This window comes from Polypterus senegalus, chromosome 14, assembly GCF_016835505.1.
Source record: "Polypterus senegalus isolate Bchr_013 chromosome 14, ASM1683550v1, whole genome shotgun sequence".
Taxonomy (NCBI): domain Eukaryota; kingdom Metazoa; phylum Chordata; class Cladistia; order Polypteriformes; family Polypteridae; genus Polypterus; species Polypterus senegalus.
Genome location: NC_053167.1, coordinates 32,478,998 through 32,501,014, shown reverse-complemented (window position 1 = coordinate 32,501,014; position 22,017 = coordinate 32,478,998). Strand labels below are relative to the sequence as shown.

The 22,017-nt window shown below is 37.8% G+C and overlaps 1 protein-coding gene across 2 annotated transcripts in view; it reads right to left on the bottom strand.

Annotated features, from left to right (window-relative positions):
* plcg1 (phospholipase C, gamma 1) overlaps positions 1 to 22,017 on the bottom strand; it is a 190,540-nt gene that overhangs the window by 19,895 nt on the left and 148,628 nt on the right. For both annotated transcript variants that reach the window (XM_039735804.1, XM_039735803.1), the window contains exons 18-27: positions 19,066 to 19,185; positions 18,537 to 18,717; positions 18,287 to 18,364; positions 16,146 to 16,249; positions 15,715 to 15,808; positions 15,517 to 15,586; positions 10,400 to 10,563; positions 10,180 to 10,276; positions 8,703 to 8,927; positions 2,192 to 2,340 (exon numbers count right to left, since the gene is read on the bottom strand). In XM_039735804.1, coding sequence (XP_039591738.1) covers positions 2,192 to 2,340; positions 8,703 to 8,927; positions 10,180 to 10,276; positions 10,400 to 10,563; positions 15,517 to 15,586; positions 15,715 to 15,808; positions 16,146 to 16,249; positions 18,287 to 18,364; positions 18,537 to 18,717; positions 19,066 to 19,185 — 1,282 coding nt within the window. The remainder of the gene's footprint in view (positions 1 to 2,191; positions 2,341 to 8,702; positions 8,928 to 10,179; positions 10,277 to 10,399; positions 10,564 to 15,516; positions 15,587 to 15,714; positions 15,809 to 16,145; positions 16,250 to 18,286; positions 18,365 to 18,536; positions 18,718 to 19,065; positions 19,186 to 22,017) is intronic.

Here is a 22,017-nt window from a genome sequence, read left to right as displayed (position 1 = left end):
AGTTTACTGTTCAGATACCCATTTCCTTTATTTAATCCGCGGGCTCTCCGCTATTTTTTTGTTCCTTTATTATGATGATAGTTATTTATTGATTCCCTTCTGTGGCTGACTGCCTGTCCATAAAAGGCGCTCCGCTGTTTTTTTGTGAGGCAGCCTTTACACAGCTTCTCCACTGTTTTATTCTTCTTGCTTCGCGGTTCTATACTGTTTTATTGTTCGTTTATTACGATTGTTATAGTTATTGTGTAGCTATTTTAAACTTAGTTTACTGTTTAAGTACCCATTTCCTTTATTTAATTCGTGGGTTCTCCACTACTTTTTGTTCCTTTATTACGATTATAGCTATTTATTGATTCCCTTCTTTGGCTGACTGCCTGCCCATATAAGTCGCTCCGCTGTTTTTTTGTGAAGCAGCCTTTACACAGCTTCTCCACTGTTTTATAAACAAATGCCATATAAGGCCGTCGTTTTTCCTTGCTTCGCCAATTAAGCAGCCTTTTTATTTAATCCACGGGTTCTCCGCGGTTTTATTGTTGGGTCTTTTCTATGTACTGCGGTCACAGTCAGCTCACGTGATTACGTGGGAGGCGTGATGATGTCACACACAGCTCCACCCCCCCACGGCCATCGGGCTAACATCCATTACAGTATATGGAGAAAAATAGGTTCAAGTTATGACCATTACGCGCAGAATTTCGAAATGAAACCTGCCCAACTTTTGTAAGTAAGCTGTAAGGAATGAGCCTGCCAAATTTTAGCCTTCCACCTACATGGGAAGTTGGAGAATTAGTAATGAGTGAGTGAGTGAGTGAGTGAGGGCTTTGCCTTTTATTAGTATAGATTTTTTTTTTTTTTTTTTAAGTTTGAGAAAGAAATATCAAAATGAGACATTCTGACTTTTACAAAATGGTCAGATGAGCTAGAATTTTTCATTCTTGTGGAGGACTGCCTGCATACTACAGGAAAACCACCAAAGAGACCAATTAATAATTGATAATGCTCATAACCATGTGCGTCTGGCCATCACTGCTATGATTATCCTTAATGATTATAATTTGGAGAGGAGTATTAGGGAGCTACATCAACCTAAACTGGACCTCGCCGCATTGCAGGACTCCCAACAGCTCTGTAATTGAATATCTGGGCTTGAAAAATGATGGCTAAATGTAAATCAAAAAGGACCTTGAATGAACTGTAAGCATGAAAAAGAGAAAGGATGTAGAAAGTGTCTCCCAGATGTGGGCATGAAATGCAGTTTATTTTGAGGTTTTTAAGAGTAAAAATAAATTAAATTAAGACTCTAAATGGATTGACATGCTCAAAAAGTTTTAACGATACAAATCATGCAAAATGGCTATCAGTGTAGCGTAAATATGACAAGTTTAAAGAATTACACAAGGCATCTAGGCAGTGAACCAGGTTTCTGTCTAAAGAATGGCAGAAGAAAGGTTTAAAACATCAAGACTAAACAAAGTAGGTTGATGAAAAACATTAAAAATATGAATACATCTGAATGGATATCAAAAGAAGTGAAATCAAGTTTTGACTGCATATTCACTGAGCATAAAACTTCCATTTTGAATCTTCAAGGTTTGCCTCAGTGAACTGGATCTATCTGCTTGAATTGGCTTCAGAATTGGTCAATTTTTATTTTATTTTGACTCTAAAAAGTATAATTAATTAAAAGTTACATAAAAAACAACCAATTACCCAAATAATGGTAAGCAGGAACTGAAGCCAATTTTGGTAGTACCATTTATACGGCAGGAACTAAGTGGTGCCAGTCTGACACAGTGTGCTCACTTACAAGGTCAATAAAACCTCAAAGTGGGCAAAATAATATAAAATTTCTTTAAAAAAATCTAGAATTATGCAGAAAAATGAAATGTACACACAGAGCCAGATTTTAGAGCAGGATCCCGTTTGGCACCTTTTACTTTTATTTTAGATTCTGGCTATTTGTGATCCCCACCACAGTCAGCAATTTCCATAGAACCACAGGTTAACAGCTATAATCAGTTTTTAAAAGAAAAAAGATGCAAACATACACTTTGAATTTCAGTGTTCATAATAGCAGAATTTTGCACACATTTCCCATTAAGAGACATTGGCCTTTGAACAACAGCTTGGATGTGGTCAAAATACTAACAGTGTGGCCCCGATACACGCACACATCAGCTAACATTGATACCTCAATCTGGACAGTAATAGGCTCCACTCCTCTGAGAGATGTCCGGTCATAGGGGTCAAAACTCTCCTCCCGCATTATAGATGGTTGAAGGACATAGCCGCATTTTCCATTCAACATGAACAAGGCTTGGTTCATTTGCATCGGCTTGTCTGTGGGGAAAGAATAGATGTATGTTAGTAATGGAAGTTAGTCGAGAGCCTAAGGTCCAGGTTTACTTCACCTGTTCAAGCCATTAGCTGTAAGAGTTTGGAGCTTTGCAACTGAAACGTGTTTGGGCCTGGTCTAAGGTTAGACGAGAGGAGAAAATTAAGCTGTTTCTTTATAGTTGTGCTGATGCAACAGTAGGCAGGGAAGCACTGCTTCCTCACCTGCAAGTGTGGAAACTTTGTCTCTGTACTTATAATCTATTAGCGTTCATTTAAAACTGTGCCATTAACAACATATGCACCATCAAAAAGGGCTCCACTGAGTTAACAATACTACAACACTCATCTGCTTCTTCTGGAGAAGATATATATATATATATATATATATATATATTATATATATATATATATACACATACACACTAATAAAAGGCAAAGCCCTCACTGATTTACTCACTCATCACTAATTCTCCAACTTCCCGTGTAGGTAGAAGGCTGAAATTTGGCAGGCTCATTCTTTACAGCTAACTTACAAAAGTTGGGCAGGTTTCATTTCGAAATTCTACGCGTAATGGTCATAACTGGAACCTATTTTTTCGTCCATATTCTATAATAGACTTCTGCTCGATGCCCACTGGAGGCGGAGTTACACCTCCCACGTAATTTAGTGCCTGCCCATATAAGGCCGTCCGTCAGCGGCAATCCAATAGAAACGCTGCCGCTAAATATTCACGGGTGAAGGACTGTGCTTATGCAGAGGAAGATGAGATGGTCAGGGTGGTGTTTGGCACAAACTCAGTAAAACTGCGAGAGAAATTTTTAAGTGCCGGGTCTTAGCTAACATTAAATACAGCCGTGAACATCGCACGAGATGGCACCAGCACAGCTGGGAACCTTCGATGCATGTACACTGAGCGGCTCACATGAAATGACGCAGTGCACAGACAAAAACCAACAGTTCCAAAGAGTGCTGAAAAAAAAAAACCGAATTACACAATTGAGAAGGCAGCAAAAAAATATGAAGCGTGTGATACATACAAGCATATTCATAAGTGCAGCTACTGCGGAAACAAAGAACACGGTGGAAAAAGTCAATGTCCCGCTAAAGGAAGACAGTGTAAAAAAACCCGTGCATGCAGTGTGTCACGTCTCAGATAAAGAGGAAGACGAGCTGTTTATTGATGCAGTAAGAAACTAATCGATGAATGAAACCTCCGACGTTCGATTCCCGAGAGGGGCTGCACCGAGTATGTATGCGTGCTTCCCAATTCATTTTACCCTCGCATCCCCTTGGTTTGAGACGTATGAAAAAATATGCGGTTAACGTAGATAAGACAGATCACCAATTGAAGCTTTATGAATAATGTATACAAAGCACGTTCCTAAGACTGATCGGAGGCAAATTTCATTTCAAAAGACTACCCGACGGAAGCCTTGATAAAAGCATGGTTTTGTGCAAACTGTCCAAATACGAACCTGATTGAAAGAAATTATAATCAAATCCCTGATGACAGCAAAACTCATAACGGTCACAAAACTATTACATTCACAATCATGTTACGTTATTTTTAAAATGTTTCCTTTTCTTAGCACAAGCACAGCTGAGAAGCTTCGATGCATGTACTCCATAATGCATTAAAAAATAACGCATTTAATCACACTTTCAATTCCAAGCAAAGGGGAACTTTTCTCAATGCACGATTTCCTGGTACATCGATTAAACTGATGCACACATCACAGCTACAAAAATGTCAGAGTCGGAATAAAGTGCGTTCCTACGACTGATCGGAGGCAAATTTCATTTCAAAAGACTACCCGACGGAAGCCTTGATAAAAGCATGGTTTTGTGCACACTGAAAAGCAAGCACAATTAGATGCATTACAGAAAGCGGACTTTGTGGCTCTTACTTCCGTGACCGTTAGTAATTCTAATTACATCTAATTACAAAATGTTCAATGATCACACTGTTTTAGCCTAATGTACAAAATAATTTTGGCTAAGGTTACTCAGATTTTAAAGGTGAAGCTGGTCAAATTACCTTTTATGTTTCTGCCTTATTTTTTTAAGAAAAAAAACTGCACTTTATGTTGAAATTTTGGTTATTATTATTTAAAGACAATACCATTCTGAAAATGTACTTAAAGTAATTAAAATACCACTTTATTTTTAAGTCTGCCCCAATTTTAGCCAGGGATGATATTTCTGTTTTGAATTGAAATGCAGTTTAAAAGCATTTTTTTTTCAGAAATTAAAAGAGCTTGAGTTTACAATATTCATGCCAATGTCTATTTGATTCTGTCGCCCACTAAAACCCTTTTAAATTAAAAAAAAACATTTGCGATTTGGGGCAAATTTTCATGTGTGATTACATACGATTAATCAAGATTTATTATTACACAGACTCTAATCAATTAGATTAATTTTTTTTAATCGAGTCCAACCCCCAAAATATATATATATATATATATATATATATATATATATATATATATATATATATATATATATATATATATATATATATATATATATATATATATAGAGAGAGAGAGAGAGAGAGAGAGAGAGAGAGAGAGAGAGAGAGAGAGAGAGAGAGAGATATAGATATCCATCCATCCATCCTCCTCCGCTTATCCGAGGTTGGGTCGCGGGGGCAGCAGCTTAAGCAGAGAAGCCCAGACTTCCCTCTCCCCCGCCACTTCTTCCAGCTCTTCCGGGAGAATCCCAAGGCGTGAGACATAGTCCCTCCAGCGTGTCCTGGGTCTTCCCCGGGGCCTCCTCCCGGTTGGACGTGCCCGGAACACCTCACCAGGGAGGTGTCCAGGAAGCATCCTGATCAGATGCCCGAGCCACCTCATCTGACTCCTCTCGATGCGGTGGAGCAGCGGCTCTACTCTGAGCCCCTCCCAGATGACTGAGCTTCTCACCCTCTCTTTAAGGGAAAGCTCAGACACCCTGCGGAGGAAACTCATTTCAGCCGCTTGTATTAAAGGAACACTTTTTAATCAGAGTATAGCATAAAGTCAATGAAACTTATGGGATATTAATCTGGTCAGTTAAGTAGCAGAGGGGGTTGTTAATCAGTTTCAGCTGCTGTGGTGTTAATGAAATTAACAACAGATGCACTAGAGGGGCAACAATGAGATGACCCCCAAAACAGGAATGGTTTAACAGGTGGAGGCCACTGACATTTTTCCCTCCTCATCTTTTCTGACTGTTTCTTCACTAGTTTTGCATTTGGCTACAGTCAGTGTCACTACTGGTAGCACGAGGCGATACCTGGACCCTACAGAGGTTGCACAGGTAGTCCAACTCCTCCAGGATGGCACATCAATACGTGTCATTGCCAGAAGGTTTGCTGTGTCTCCCTGCACAGTCTCAAGGGCATGGAGGAGATTCTAGGAGACAAGCAGTTACTCTAGGAGAGCTGGAGAGGGCCATAGAAGGTCCATAACCCATCAGCAGGACCAGTATCTGCTCCTTTGGGCAAGGAGGAACAGGATGAGCACTGCCAGAGCCCTACAAAATGACCTCCAGCAGGCCACTGGTGGGAATGTCTCTGACCAAACAACCAGAAAGACTTCATGAGGGTGATCCAAGGGCCCCATGTCCTCTAATGGGCCCTGAGCTCACTGCCCAGCAGCATGCAGCTCAATTGGCAAGCGCCATAGAATACCAGAATTGGCAGATGCACCACTGGTGCCCTGTGCTTTTTACAGATGAGAGCAGGTTCACCCTGAGCACGTGACAGAAGTGAAAGGGTCTGGAGAAGCCATGGAGAACATTATGCTGCCTGTAACATCATTCAGCATGAGCAGTTTGGTGGTGGGTTAATGATTGTCTGGGGAGGCATATCCATGGAGGGTCACACAGACTGCTACAGGCTTGACAAAGGCACCTTGGCTGCCATTAGGTATCAGGATGAAATCCTTGGACCCATTGTCAGACCCTATGCTGGTACAGTGGCTCCTGGTGCACGACAATTCCTGGCCTCATGTGGTGAGAGTATGCGGGCAGTTCCTGGAGGATGAAGGACTTTATGTAATCAAGTTTTGACTTTATATATTCGGGAATGACTTTATATATTCAAGTTTTGATATATGATTTGATATATATTCAGAAAATCAATGTATTTGCCTGTTTGGCACCCCATACCATATATCTATATCTATATATATATAGAGATAGATATATATATATATCTATATATATATATATAGAGATATATATATATATAGAGATATATAGAGATATATATATAGAGATATATATAGAGATATATATATATAGATATATATATAGATATATAGATATATAGATATATAGATATAGATATAGATATATAGATATAGATATATATATAGATATATAGATAGATATATAGATATATAGATATATAGATAGATAGATAGATAGATAGATAGATAGATAGATAGATAGATATATATATATATATATATATATATATATATATATATATATATATATATATATATATATATATATATATATATATATAGAGAGAGAGAGAGAGAGAGAGAGAGAGAGAGAGAGAGAGATACACAGTGGTGCTTGAAAGTTTGTGAACCCTTTAGAATTTTCTATATTTCTGCATAAATATGACCTAAAACATCATCAGATTTTCACTCAAGTCCTAAAAGTAGATAAAGAGAAACCAGTTAAACAAATGAGACAAAAATATTATACTTGGTCATTTATTTATTAAGGAAAATGATCGAATATTACATATTTGTGAGTGGCAAAAGTATGTGAACCTTTGCTTTCAGTATCTGGTGTGACCCCCAGCAATAACTGCAACTAAACGTTTCCGGTAACTTTTGATCATTCCTGCACACAGGCTTGGAGGAATTTTGGCCCATTCCTCCGTACAGGACAGCTTCAGCTCTGGGATGTTGGTGGGTTTCCTCACATTAACTGCTCGCTTCAGGTCCTTCCACAACATTTCATTGGATTAAGGTCAGGACTTTGACTTGGCCATTCCAAAACATTAACTTTATTCTTCTTTAACCATTCTTTGGTAGAATGACTTGTGTGCTTAGGGTCTTTGTCTTGCTGCATGACCCACCTTCTCTTGAGATTCAGTTCATGGACAGATGTCCTGACATTTTCCTTTAGAATTCTCTGATATAATTCAGAATTCATTGTTCCATCAATGAAGGTAAGCTACCCTGGCCCAGATGCAGCAAAACAGGCCCAAACCATGATACTACCACCACCATGTTTCACAGATGGGATAAGGTTCTTATGCTGGAATGCAGTGTTTTCCTTTCTCCAAACATAACGCTTTTCATTTAAACCAAAAAGTTCTATTTTGGTCTCATCCGTCCACAAAACATTCTTCCAATAGCCTTCTAGTTTGTCCACGTGACCTTTAGCAAACTGCAGACGAGCAGCAATGTTTTTTTTTTGGAGAGCAGTGGCTTTCTCCTTGCAACCCTGCCATGCACACCATTGTTGTTCAGTGTTCTCCTGATGGTGGACTCATGAACATGAACATTAGCCAATGTGAGAGAGGCCTTCAGTTGCTTAGAAGTTACCCTGGGGTCCTTTGTGACCTCGCCAACTATTACACACCTTGCTCTTGGAGTGATCTTTGTTGGTCGACCACTCCTGGGAGGGTAACAATGGTCTTGAATTTCCTCCATTTGTACACAATCTGTCTGACTGTGGATTGGTGGAGTCCAAACTCTTTAGAGATGGTTTTGTAACCTTTTCCAGCCTGATGAGCATCAACAACTCTTTTTCTGAGGTCCTCAGAAATCTCCTTTGTTCGTGCCATGATACACTTCCACAAGCATGTGTTGTGAAGAGCAGACTTTGATAGATCCTGTTCTTTAAATAACACAGGGTGCCCACTCACACCTGATTGTCATCCCATTGATTGAAAACACCTGACTTGAATTTCACCTTCAAACTAACTGCTAATCCTAGAGGTTCACATACTTTTGCCACTCACAAATATGTAATATTCGATCATTTTCCTCAATAAATAAATGACCAAGGGTATAATATTTTTGTCTCATTTGTTTAACTGGTTTCTCTTTATCTACTTTTAGGACTTGAGTGAAAATCTGATGATGTTTTAGGTCATATTTATGCAGAAATATAGAAAATTCTAAAGGGTTCACAAAATTTCAAGCACCACTGTGTATGTATATATAAGCTGGAACATTTTTACAAAAACACAAAAATATTCATGTCTCAAATTAACCTCAAATCCAGTCATTTCCAGTATGGTCTTCCATCAAGCAGTGTAAACTAACACACACACTAGTAACAATTGTCTCCTAAAATATGAAATTCTCAACAGACAGAAAAGGGAAATGCAGGGACTTGGCTTTACCTGGAGTTTGGAAGTTAAGAGCTACCAACTGGCTCCCACACAGCCACATGGGTAGGGGGTCATAATTGGAAGAATCCAGCCGTTGACCCTTTGGATAGATGCGGGAGAGCTGAAGGCGGTTATACTGCAAGAATTTTTTGCCTTTGATTTTATTCACATATTTCTCTGCTTTGGTCTCAGGGAAAGAAGACATGTCTCTGTAGCAAGCTCGCTCTGTGCCAATTTCTACAACGACAAAGGTTGGAGGAGAAAAAAAAAAAAAAAAAGGAAGAGAGTTAAATGTGAATAACTTTGATAAGGGAATAGCATAATCCCAAACAATCAGGGCCAGACTTCCTTTTCAAAACAGTTTATATTTCATCAATTCATTAAAACAGAATTTCTTCACTGTTCATTGTTAAGAAATGGAAATCCCTGTGTCTAATACTTTTTTGCCTTATATTAAAGAGAAAAAATGATCTATCGAAAGCCAAATTTACAAGATTTGTTTTCATGTGTGTGTTTTTATTTAACATCTTTGATTGAAAAAAAAAGTATTTGTTTTGTCCATTCTTAAGTGCATCATGCCACCATTTTAGAATTCCAACGGGTAATGGGTTCCTAGGGAGCACCTCCAAGGCGGCATCACAATTTGCATCATGAAGACTTATTAATGAACTCCAGTGTAACAGCATTACTCTTTTGTCCAAGATTAAGGATTTGACTATGAAGTTTGATGCTTCAGGTTCTACCTTTCTGGTAATGATTAAAAGCTTTGCATGTCTTGATTCAAATCTCAGTCTTACCATTTTAGCTCCAATTGAATTATAATTGTTAACAACTCCTAACAATTCTTGACTGACTATGGTAACGGTTATGCCCTATGGTTTGTGTTGGCAATCCATAATCTATTTCGAATTTTAAAACCTGTTTGTAATAGTTTCTGTCTCGAAAATCATGTACCATCTCCTGGTCTGTTGCTAATAACATTAAGCTGTTGCTCTCCTTCATTTTGACATATTGAAAGGCCGCTGGACCACTGGAAATTAAAAGGCAGGTGGACAGCATCCATGCTGCAGGTCATCCAAGCAGTTTTAAGTGTTTTGTTTGGTATAACACTCATTTGCTTTAACATTTAGAACTAACTTTAACTCTTTTTTTGTTGTCTTTCTTTAAGTGAAATGTCTTACTTCTGGTTTTCTTTACATTTCGTTCTCATACCCTTTAGATTAATCCTCCATGTGAATGTCTCTAAATGTTTTTTTTTTTTTTATCTTTAGTTCACTAATTTTGCCAAGTTATTCCTTCTACTCTTATTTGCATTTACACCAGAGTTTCCATATCACACTAAAGCAACTCTTAAGAAGGAATTCAAAATTTGAATGCACCGAAAACCAATAAGGCTGAAAATTTAATAAACAAAATGTGTGGAATTTATAGGTAATGAATATTCCATTCTTCTTTTTCACATTTCCTTGCCATATTATAATATACTTACTGTCCTCATCAAAAGGTACTGGTCGACAGTAAATGACCAAGTCTGAGAGTTCCAGGGCAATTTTCTTCCTTCTTTCCATCATTTTCCCTTCAGATAGCTGAAAGTTACCAAAGAGCACATTACACAAATGAAAAGTGTTTCAAAAGAGAAAATCTGTCTTAACCGTCATATTTTTTTAGAATACTTTGAAAAAGGGCAGAAAAAAAATATTTGGACTCACTCGGGCATCAGCAGTCAGGGCAACTTCACGAATCTTCAGCACCCAGTCATGGAGTTCTTCCTGTGAGTCAGCAGCAATGTCCAACGTCTGTCCTCCTCTTGACATCATTCCCATGCTGATCGTAAAGACATAAGGACGATTTCCCTTTCCTTCTGCATAAACAGCTGTCAAAAGAAGGACAATGGGATTGCATGGAATGCAACACGCAATGTTGGTTTACCCCTTGATGTATGATGACTTTGAGCATTCTTCCCCTCAATCATCTAATGCCTCATTTTCCATGTCAGACTTGTAACATCTAAAGGCATTCTAGTCTTGCAAAAAAAATTTTAAAACTGCATTTGGCCTTGTGTGAGTCAAAGTATGGATAAACACCACATCCATGGTATGCCCCTACCTTAATGCTGGGATGGCTCTGGGCCCCTGCAACCTTAACTTGAGTTAAGCAGATTTTTTTATGTTACATACATTTATTTACTTGTGCTCCTTTATGTAGCCAAATGTCTTGAATTTAAGAAATTCTGTATGGAGACTGACATTCAGTTTATAATGTATGACTCCAAGCTACACATAACAAAATGTCTGCTCTTCTGTTTAAAACAATGAAAAACTAATTAACAGCAAAATTCCAAGAAACACTGCTCTTCACCATGTCTCTGTGAGGGTAGGTTTAATATTCTCCCATGTGGGTTCAGTTCAGTTGACCAAATACTCTTAATTTACCTAGCATTAGAAATTACGTTTGTGTACCCAGTATGAGCTCCTAATATGGAACACTAACTCAACAAGAGCCTGCTGTAAACTCACTCAAATAAATACATAAATAAACTGCATATATGCAGCTGTGCCCTGTTCAAGTATCTGAACAAAAAGCAAACTGGCATCTAAAGTTTACACGTAATTCCAGGTGCTCCAGGTGACAAAGTAATATTAATATTTATATATACACACATATATATATATACATGAATATACACTCACACACAAAACCAGTGAAAAGTGTTAGAACACTTTAGTTTTCCCATTTTTCTTCAAATTTAATCAGCTAAAATGTAATGAATGACCTAAAATGGTGAAAAGGTAAGCGGTAAACCCCCACTGGTTTAAATTTAAAGTTTAGGTTAGCAAAAACTGAAAAAAAAAGAAATTTCAATATATTACAAATTGACTTTCTTCTGGGAACAACTAATGGGTTAAAACCTACAGATGTTCTGTAGAAATTAAAGTAAGTCTTGCAAATTGAAGCAAACAATTTGCACAATGTCCCGTCTTCTGTTGATTATTTAAAAACCCTCTGTCTGTCTTAAAGCAGAGTTGGAACAGCGTGTGTTACTTGGAAAATACTACACTGTAGAAAGTTATAAATTCCAGTGATAATGGCAAGAAAACAACAATTAACAAATGAAATGAGACAGACCACTATTATCTTTAGACGTATAGGCCTTTCATTTAGAAAAATTGCAAAAGAAAAAAATCAGTGTCAGTGAGTTTGGTGTCCTACACAATCCAAAGGCAATTGGAAACAGAAAGAAACTCTGATAGGAAAAGATCTGGCAGACCCAAAGTCACAACCCAATCACAATTCATGTTTCTGAGGGTCACCAGCTTGCGTGATAGGCACCTCACTGTAGAACAGCTTCAAAAAAAGCAAGTCTCAGCTGCTACTGTGAACAGGAGTCTTTGTGCTGCAGGTTTGACAGGGCGAGTGGCAGTAAGAAAGGGCAAAATAGGGCCTTGAAATATCGGCTGTGGACGATGGCAGACTGGAAGAAAAGTCTTATGGACCAATGAATACAAAAATCTTCAGTTCATCACGCAGGGTTGTTTGTATGCAGTCAAGTTGGTGAAAGGATGGTTCCTCAGTGTGTGACACCAACTTTCAAAACTGGAGGAGGATGCATTTTCTTTTGCTAGAGGCAAAGCTAGTGACTTGTACAGAATGACTGGCATTCTGAATCAAAAGGGTTACCACAGTGTGGCTGTTATATCAGCAAAAGGTGGCTACTTTGGTGAATCAAAAACTTGAATAAAGCTATGTTTGCTTAATAACTTTTTTTGCCGTTGTTTATTTATTCTGTAACTTGAATTCATGAAACATTAAGGCATTAAACAGTGTGCATATATACATAAACCTCAGTCAGACATGCAAATAGGAATTTCAGTGTATTTTGTACATTTAACAATGAATTTTAACTTATACTTTAGTATAATTTTCTCAAACCAGATTTATCTATTTTAAGGTCATTATATTATCCTGTAATATATATGTATCCTGTAAGTATAGTACAGTAGAGTATATTATATCATGTGGTGCATGTGTGACTGTGTATCCTGTGATGTGCCACGTGATCTTGAAATTGATTTTGGATGTTTAATAATGGATATTATATTATATTAGCTGTCCCCCATGGCTCCGCTCGCGTAATAGTGACACAGGAAAGCAAGGAGGGCCCTGCCTGGCTCCCTACTCCAGACGTCACACTTTCCCTTCCCCTCGGTCCGAAGTCTCTGTCTCAGATTAGTATGAATATATACCGATCCTGCAAGCGAACCATGATTCTTAGCATGATAAGAGAAGTCGCAAAATCCTCCGGAATGTTCAAGCAAATTCTAGAAAAAAACCCAATATAAATCCATTAAGTAGTTCTCTCATTTGCTACATAAGTGGATATAAAATACGCCCCAAGGCTGGCGCGTGAGTGAGGAGGGCCCTGCCATCTCTCTTGGATTCTCACAAACAAATCAATACCGCAAGCGAACTATGATACTTAACTATGGGAGAGGCTGCAAAATCAACTGAAATGTTCAAGCAAATTATAGAAAAAAACCTGATCTAAATCTGTTAAGTAGTTCTAATCAAATACTTCCACCTCAAGAGAAGGAATGTTTCTATCTGGATCACAAGCCTCAACATTAAGAATCCATCTAATTTCTAACATAAATACTTAATTTTCTCCATGACCAATAAGACGATATTAGCTTGTTCTCACCTTAAACAAGCACACACGAAGCCCATACGCATTGAAAGAGGCAAGAGATTAGCCTGTCACTCAGAGCTGACTGAAGTGTTTCAGCTGCTTTCAAAACTAATTTATATCAAAGGGTGTACATTTCAGAACAGGGTGACATGACTTGTTTTACTGGCAAAAAACTCCCTAGCACAGGACGGAAACACACAACTTTCACACTGGTCATGAAGACTTTACCTTTGACCTTTCATGGACCTTTTCCAACTCACAGATCACTTAGCTTGAAGCAGCACAGCCTTCTAACCCTTCCCACACTTTTCTCTAGCAGCTACATCCTACTTAAATATACCAAGGATATTTAGTGCATAAAGTTGAAGTGCAAGCAGGCCCAAGCAAGCATTATGTGCATTTGCATACCTGTTTTGCATTGAAACAACTGTTAGCAACCCATTACCACCAGCATTTTGTTTTCCTTTGTGCTCTTTAAATGCTCTCTAACTTTCAGTATTTGTTTAGGGTCAGGCATTACAAAACAACAAATGGCAAAATTAGCACCACCTGAGACGTTTCCCCAGCACTTGACTGAACTCTAGACAGATAGCACTCCTCACACATCATCACCTTAGCCCATGGTCCTTTCTCACATGCGGACTACCAGAGAAATACCCAGGTAAATTTCTGGGTTGGGAGATGCACTTGAATAAAGCCAGATTTGAGCAGAACAGAAAATTCTTGCCGGCAATTTCACAGGTGAAGTTGCAGTATAATTCCCAGGAAAAGACATAGCAGCACTTGAAGCTGTACAAAGGAAATCGGGTGCATACCTGGACTTAGACAAGTCCAACTCTGACAGACTCAGGGAATTAAACCTGTTTAGTCCTGAACAGAGGAGACTGCATGAGGACCTAATCCTGGTCTTCAAAATTCTCAAAATCACTGCTAAAGCTTGATCCAGTAGCATTCTTTGAGCTTAAGGAAATATCACATACTCAAGGATATTTGTGGAAATTAGGGGGAAGTACATTTAAGACAGAGGCCAGGAAGCACTTCTTTACAAAAAGAGTTGTGGGACTTTGGAACAAACTACCAAGACATAGAGTTGAAGCAGAAACCTTAACCTTTAAGACAACTCTGGATGAGATATTGAGACAAAGTAGCTTAGCTAAACAAATGGGCTTGATGGACTGAATGGCCTTGTCTCGTTTGTCGAATTTCAAAATCATGCCATTTTATATTTAACACAAAAATCTGAAAGATCTAAACAGGTCTATCAACAGTGATCCAATGCATATGATGTTTTTAAGTGAAATTAGAAAAAGCTTGCAGTGGACCAAAATTGTTTATTTATTATGGCCTGACAAAGTATCAAAGATAACAAAAGTACAAGCTCTATAGCCATTGCCCATTTTTATATTTGACACAAATTATAGGCCTTAATAAAATAGAAACATTGTTAAAGACACTGGAAATGATTTGATGGGATTTTGTTTTCCAGCACTGGGAGCCACAAGGGAACTTTGGGACACACAGTATGAAATGTTTAACTATTATCTTAAAAACTGTTGATGTCTACCACATTACATATTCTGAAGAAACAAAAAGACCAAGTCATTAGTTCACGTGGTAGAAACAGTGACTGCATCACCACTACTGTCACAATCATCTGTTATTTTTGATCATATATGGAATGTTGGGAGTATTTTGTCCATTTTCTTTCCTATCTTCTCATTACATGTCTGACTGTGTCACCCAATCATCAGATGCTGCCCCAGAGTTTAGCAAGAGTCAATTTGGTGGCATACAAGACACCATCCTAACAAATAGCAAAATGTTGCATTAACATCACTATGAAAACTTTACTTACAATTAAACAAATTAATAAATGAAAGAAGAGATTTGGTTTTATAAATAATTTCAGGCTACCAATTAAAACTTTCTTAATTATCATTCTTGTCAGTTTCTGGTTTGCACATTCAACCTCTGCCATTTGGAAAAATATGCCAATGAAATATTCTCTTTTTAGGAGAGTCATTCGTGTTGGCAACAGTTCCCCACTTCATTTCTATTGCTTTTTGGCAACCAAAGAACAGCCAAATCTTTGAAGAGGAATCCTGAGACTAATGCTGAAATACTAACAGCACTACATACCGACATGACATGAAGGCACATCTAAACTTCCCCCAAGGAGATCGCCGAGTGGGCTGTTCTCAGTCAGAGACTGTAGAAGAAATAAAAAAAAGAGAGGCTCCCTTTAACATACAGAATTGCCAGCAATGATCTGTGTCACACAAATTTTTAAGGTTCCCAGTTTTTTTTAGTTCTTCACAATTGATGATATACACATACAGGTCTTTCAGGTTCCACTGCGGTGGGACTAATCTCCTCCACGTAATTGGCCGGGAAAAAGAGCTGCTTCTTTCCTCCATAGTCCCCCTTCCACCTGTGGAAATAAAATGCCAACTTACGTTTGTAGCCTTTAAAAACCAAAATGTGCTCAGCGCAGTCTAAGACAAAACAGCTTGCTTGATCTTTGCCAAGGTCATTCTCACATATAAATGTTTGTTATTTGTACTGAGCTTTTCACAATATACCATTTAATTATCTCTGCTTTGATTCACAATAATGTAGGAATACCGCAGCTGATTATTTGTTAGATAACTGCATATCCTAATAAATTCTGGATATTAAAATCAAATACCAGTCCTCAAGCTTGACAAAATACCAACATACCATAATTTACCATGGTGAAGATGATGTTTCAGTTCTCCAACACTTACCATCCTCCTTCTAGCTTCTCAACATTCTGGATGATAGCATTTTTGCAAAATGAAAGCTCATCTTCCATTTGAGCCTTGTATTCATACAAGGCCTTTACTGTACACTGCAGAAAAAAAAAGACACAGTGGGACAAAATGAGCCTGACAAAGGTCTGCTAGAAATGCACAATTTTAGATGACAATTGAAAGAGAGAAAAAGATACTGTCGACAAGACTGGAAATTCAGTTAATCCTATTCAGGCATACGTATGTTCTTTAAACCAGGCCACTGATTACTGTACAATCAAAAAACTTAATATCTCTGCTTGGACTTTAATGATTAATTAGACAATAGCATATCGTAGCTGCCTTGTATTTGCTTCATACAGAAACAACCATATTTGTATCAAGTTCAGCTCCTTTAATCTTTTCCCCTTACTCAACAGTCCACAGTCAGGGTGAAACATTTTCATTAAACTCCAGGATGAATGCCACTTTACAATACCAGCAGATTTGGCCGGATAAGGAAAATTTAACCGAGTTACATTTTCAGAAAAACATGTATACATTCCTAAGATTTCATTTACTCAAAGTATACTGTATCACCTCATTAATAATCTAAATCTCATTTTTTCAAAAGATTAAACAAACCTTTCAAGAGCATGTCTCTGGCATCTTGTAAATGTGAAAATTCAAGTCTTACAAATCACACACATGCATATAGAGGAAACGCACTGAAGGTACATAAAAGGCAAGAGATAGCAACTATTTTTAAATTATTCTATTACCTGTCTTCAACAGGTATCATGGCTAGTAACAACATAAAGCAGAAATCACTCAATGCTGTAGTTACTAAAATGCAATAAATTCAATATGAAACAAACCTCTTAGAAAAACACAACAAAACCTAAAAAATACCGAAAAATGTGGAACAAAGTGGGTAGTGATGCCATCTTGCGGAGCTTAGTCTGCAAGTGGATTACTAAATAGGGTACACGTCTTTCTGTAGTCAGCCTTCTTTCCACAGTTCTGACCCTTGCTGCAGGGCTTATTTGTAATTCTTCCTCCATTTTAAGCAAGATTGGGAGTGTTTATGGGAATGTGTGTTCTGCTATATAGTGACATCTCATCTGGAGCTATTCCTATCGTATCAGCCTATTACTATCTGGGTAAGTATACCAGAATAAATAACAATACAAAATAAATAAATAACTATGGATGGATGTATAATTTTCAGATGTTTTATATTGAACCTTTTGTTGTTTGGCAGCAGAGAAGATTTAATTCAAAATTTCGATGACCAAGGATATACTGTATAAATTCTAAAAATACATGAAATAAAATAAACATCCCATATATATTTCTTTGTACTTGTGTCACTCTCTGTGACTTTTAGACATTGTGAATGCAGATGGTGCAGTGACCTGGCTGAAGTGGTTTGCTCAATTTGAAGGCGGTATAACAGAGGGGAAGTGGAAGGCTAAATACCAAAGCAATATATTTTCCCTTATGGAGCATATTGCCCATCCCTCTGGTGTTACTCCAGTTTATATTACCACAGCTGCATGGGAAATGTAGTTGGAGCAGGAAATGCTATTGGGGAGCTATGGGGTACCACTGAAGAAACCTCATGGCAGATTGCTTCCATCCCCTTGTCTGTCTGACACTGAAATGCTTCTGGAATATGCTTCTGAAGTTTCACAAGTACTCCTAGTATTACTCCTGAAATAATTTTAAAATATTCCTGGGTCCAGTTTAAAAAGAAGTCCATCCTCTTTAGATGAGTGATCTTGGATTCAGGAGGGAAAGATGGACAAAGGCCTGTCCTCGGCAAAGGTCTGGTGTTTATTTTGATTGTCCGTAGTATGGCACACTTTCACAAATAAAAGATTGTTTTTTGTACCTGAGGCTTGGTCTCATCAGTTGGGTCTCAGGTAAGGGGTGGAATTGGCCTGGTGCCATTATAACAATTTTGATTACTGTACAGAGTAGTGGTCTCTTAAGTGAAAGTACACTTAGTAAGAGCAATGGAAGAAAAAACTTAAGAAAACTGGAATTGCATCTAAATATATGAGGAAAGCACCAACAATTTAAATAAAAAGGTATTCTTAATAGACAAATAGACCAAGGAATAGGAGAGTGACTGTACACTGTAAGTTCACCTTAAATGGGGCTATTTCGTTTACTTCTACATAAAATCCTGGATGGCGTCCTTCATACAAAGAGCCATAATCTGGTTCCTGGAGGGGAAAAAAAGGAATATTTTCAGTTAATGAAATATCGAATCTTAAAAAATCAAAACAACTTAGCCAACATGTAGGTGGTATGAGAGGATTCATTTATTATTAAATATAAAGATAATGAAATTTTAATAATTCTGATCCAAACATAAACCCTAATGACTACACTTACTGCTGTTCCAATCTTCTCTAGCGTCTCTTCATTTATCGGGTAGCGCAGTTTCATTTTTCTGTACAGCGGATGCTTCTCATGGTAACTAATGAGATCCACCAGACTATCAAACTCAGAGTTGCCCAGGGTTACAATCTGGCCTTCCTGTTTCACACGGCAGTGTTTAATCTTTCCCTCCGCTCTGAAAAGGGAACAAACATCAGCACAGGTAATGGGATAAATATCAGACAGAAATTAATGGTACTTCTTTGTATTTATTGATGCAAATTAAAATAACACAACTGTAGCCCCTGCAGGGTTGAAGCAGCCATCCGTAAACTGACCATATAGAGCAAAAATGGTGTCTTAAAAAGTCATTTTCATTACTCAACAAAGCAATAATCAACAAAAACCCTCAGAGAAATCCTTCCAAACACTCTGCGATCTTCTCCTCCTTTCCATCATTCAAGTCTAGCTTGTAACTTTTTCACCCCAATGGACACAAATCGGGACATTGGATTGTCTAAACAATTTCCTTATTGTTCCTTACCTAAAGGAGATGGCATATGTGTTTGGTTCGGTCCGTTTGCGTACTAGAAAAGCTCCGTCTCGGGGAACTCTCATCAGCATGTTTTCTGCTTGGTTTCTTGGCAAATTTGCATGATACCACCTGTGGTAAAATAGATAAGAGCATGTACAGACATAGTCAGAGAGAGAAAAAGAGATTCTAAGCACATAGTATGTTCAAATCCTAGTCTGATTAAAGTATTATTGAGTTTGTATGTTCTGCATTTGTGTGTGCATACTCTGGTTTTCCTTCCCACATCTCACTAAAATGGAAGTGTGCAAGAGTGTGTCCAGCGATGAAAAAGCATCACCTTGACAGTTATTCCTGTCTGGTGGCCTTGCTCTTCTGAAAAAGGGTTCTACCCTTGCCCCCTCAAAATCATATTAGGTAGATGTCCACAATACTATGTTTCCATTTAAAAATGGTGCTTTTAAGAGAAAGAAATCTCTTTTTATACTAGCATTTTCACATCATTTACAAAAGGATGTCCAGACACACTAAAACAACAGAAATGCTTAATATGATGCAGATATTCACCTACACTGGGCATATACTTATCAGCAGAAAAATCCTTGAAAAGGTGGTAACAGCGCTGGGCACAGGTTTTATCACAAAGCTGCAGTGACCGGTACACTTACTGCCTTATGCGCACGTGTGTGACATTCAAACAGCATAAAACATAATTTAGTTGAAAAGAGGTAAGCAACACATCTATAGAAAGCAACTCTTTTATGTCACTTTCTGCTGGTATATGTTTTTCTTTTATGAATGGTGACCAATAAAGGAATGAGACGTTGTTATAAACAAGATCCAGTCAGGGATTGTTCATATAATAAGCATGAACAAATCAGTCTGTCTGTGTTTTTGAAAAACTATGGCCACATTACATCACAACATTAAGGCTGCATTTTTAGGCATATATGGCTCTGGAGTTCATTTTTGGGTCAATGAAAGGTTGAAAGCGGAGACCAGGAATTGGTCTCGTCCGAGACTGACCTGAGACAGACAGGCGAAAGCACAGATTTCCCGGGAAAAGCCAACAGTGAAAGTGGGAGTGAATGTGCAAGTGATTCAGGTCACGATAGCTCATCGATTCCAGATGATTAATTGAAACTGAAAATGGCCTTGCCTACTGCGTTGTCATTTACTCCTTGCGAGCTGGGAGCTATGACTTTAAATGGGCTTGCCACTTCACCTGCAGAGCACAAAGACCAAAACGATCTGTCTGAACTGAAGGTAATGCTCCCCACAATGGCCACCAACATAAAAGGAGTTCAAGAAGGATATAAAGAAAGAAATAAATGATATTTGAAAGGAAATAAAGGACATACACAAGACAAACGAGAAGCTGTTGCAGGATATTAAAGACAAGCAGAAACGTGTAAATAATTGCTTTGAGGCAGCCTTCAAAAGGTACGCTAGAAAAAATTGAGCAACAAATTCAGGAAAATGCGTTCAAGTTTGAGAATAAACTGAGAGCACTTGGCGGTCAGTTGGAAGACATTAAGCAAATGTTCACGTCTCAAATTGAAATAGTCAAACAACTGGCTTCTACCGCTGAGAGAAAAGCAATGGCTGAAAATTCAGAATACAAAATACTAGCAGACAGACTTACTGGAAGATGGATGCAGAAGGAATAATATTAGAATCAAAATTCTCCCTTAGAATTGTGAAAGTCGAAACCCAGTGAAATTCGTAGCTGAACTATTCTCTAAAATAATTGGAGAGGACTTCAAAACAGACACTGGGGATCAAATACCTCTAAACCTAGGACTTTTATCATGCATTTTAAAAAAATACAATTTAAATTACAGATGTTACTTCTCAGACAGAAACAAGTGATTACATTTGAAAATAACCACATTTGTATTTTACCTGATTTTTCACCCTCAACAGCTGCTAAACGTGCCGCTTTTTACAACATTAAACAGCGCTTATGGAAAGCTGAGATCAGATACTACCTCTTGTATTTTGCCAACCTGAAAGTGGACATTTAAGACAAGCACTACATCTTTATCTTGATGGAGGAAGCAGAAAAAGAGATAAGAAAACTGATCCCGACACTTTTTTGAAACTATGATTGTGAGTCGCACCCTGCCATGGCATGGCAAAGAAGATCTTACCAGCAGTTTGGTCCACTTGTAATGACACTGGTACCGTAATTATGCATCCTTTTCCCTTCTCGGGCACTTTTTGTTTATGCTTTAATTACAATTATATATATATATATATATATATATATATATATATATATATATATATATATATATATATATATATATATATATATATATATATATATATATATATGTGTGTGTGTGTGTGTGTACTTTTTTTTTTAAAAGAAGACTTACATCTTACACTTAGGTTGTATTAGGGCTTACTATGCTTATCCAGGGCTACATTTTAACATCATTCTCTGGGTTTACTATCTCAAGATTGTTTAAGATCATATTTTATGCTTATAGTATTTGGACTATATTGCCAATAGATATCTCAATTTTAATCCTCATACGCAGCTGCTGGGGGACTTGTTTTGTATTTGGACGTACTCTGTCTCTAGGTATATCAGAGGACTGGGACTTTGTAAAGTGTGGTTCAGCCTGGGGAGGTAAAATGAGGGGGAGAAAGAGAACAAGCTATTTCTAAACTATCCTTGAATCCTTACAAGTGCCAATGTAATAATAGGCTTCATGGCAAAAACTCCTGGGAAAACTGGAAATTAAGATCAAAGCTGTCTTATTTTCAGTTAATAAATGACAAGAAAAGTTCAAGGATCAGTTTCGGCTGCAGAGAGACTGGACTTGCCAAATATTCCATTCCAGCTTTACCAAGAAAACTACGGGTGTAGGAATTCTTATATACAGAACAGTCTCATTTGCAGTATCTGATGGAATATCTGATCCTGAAATGAGATATGTGATTGTCATGGAT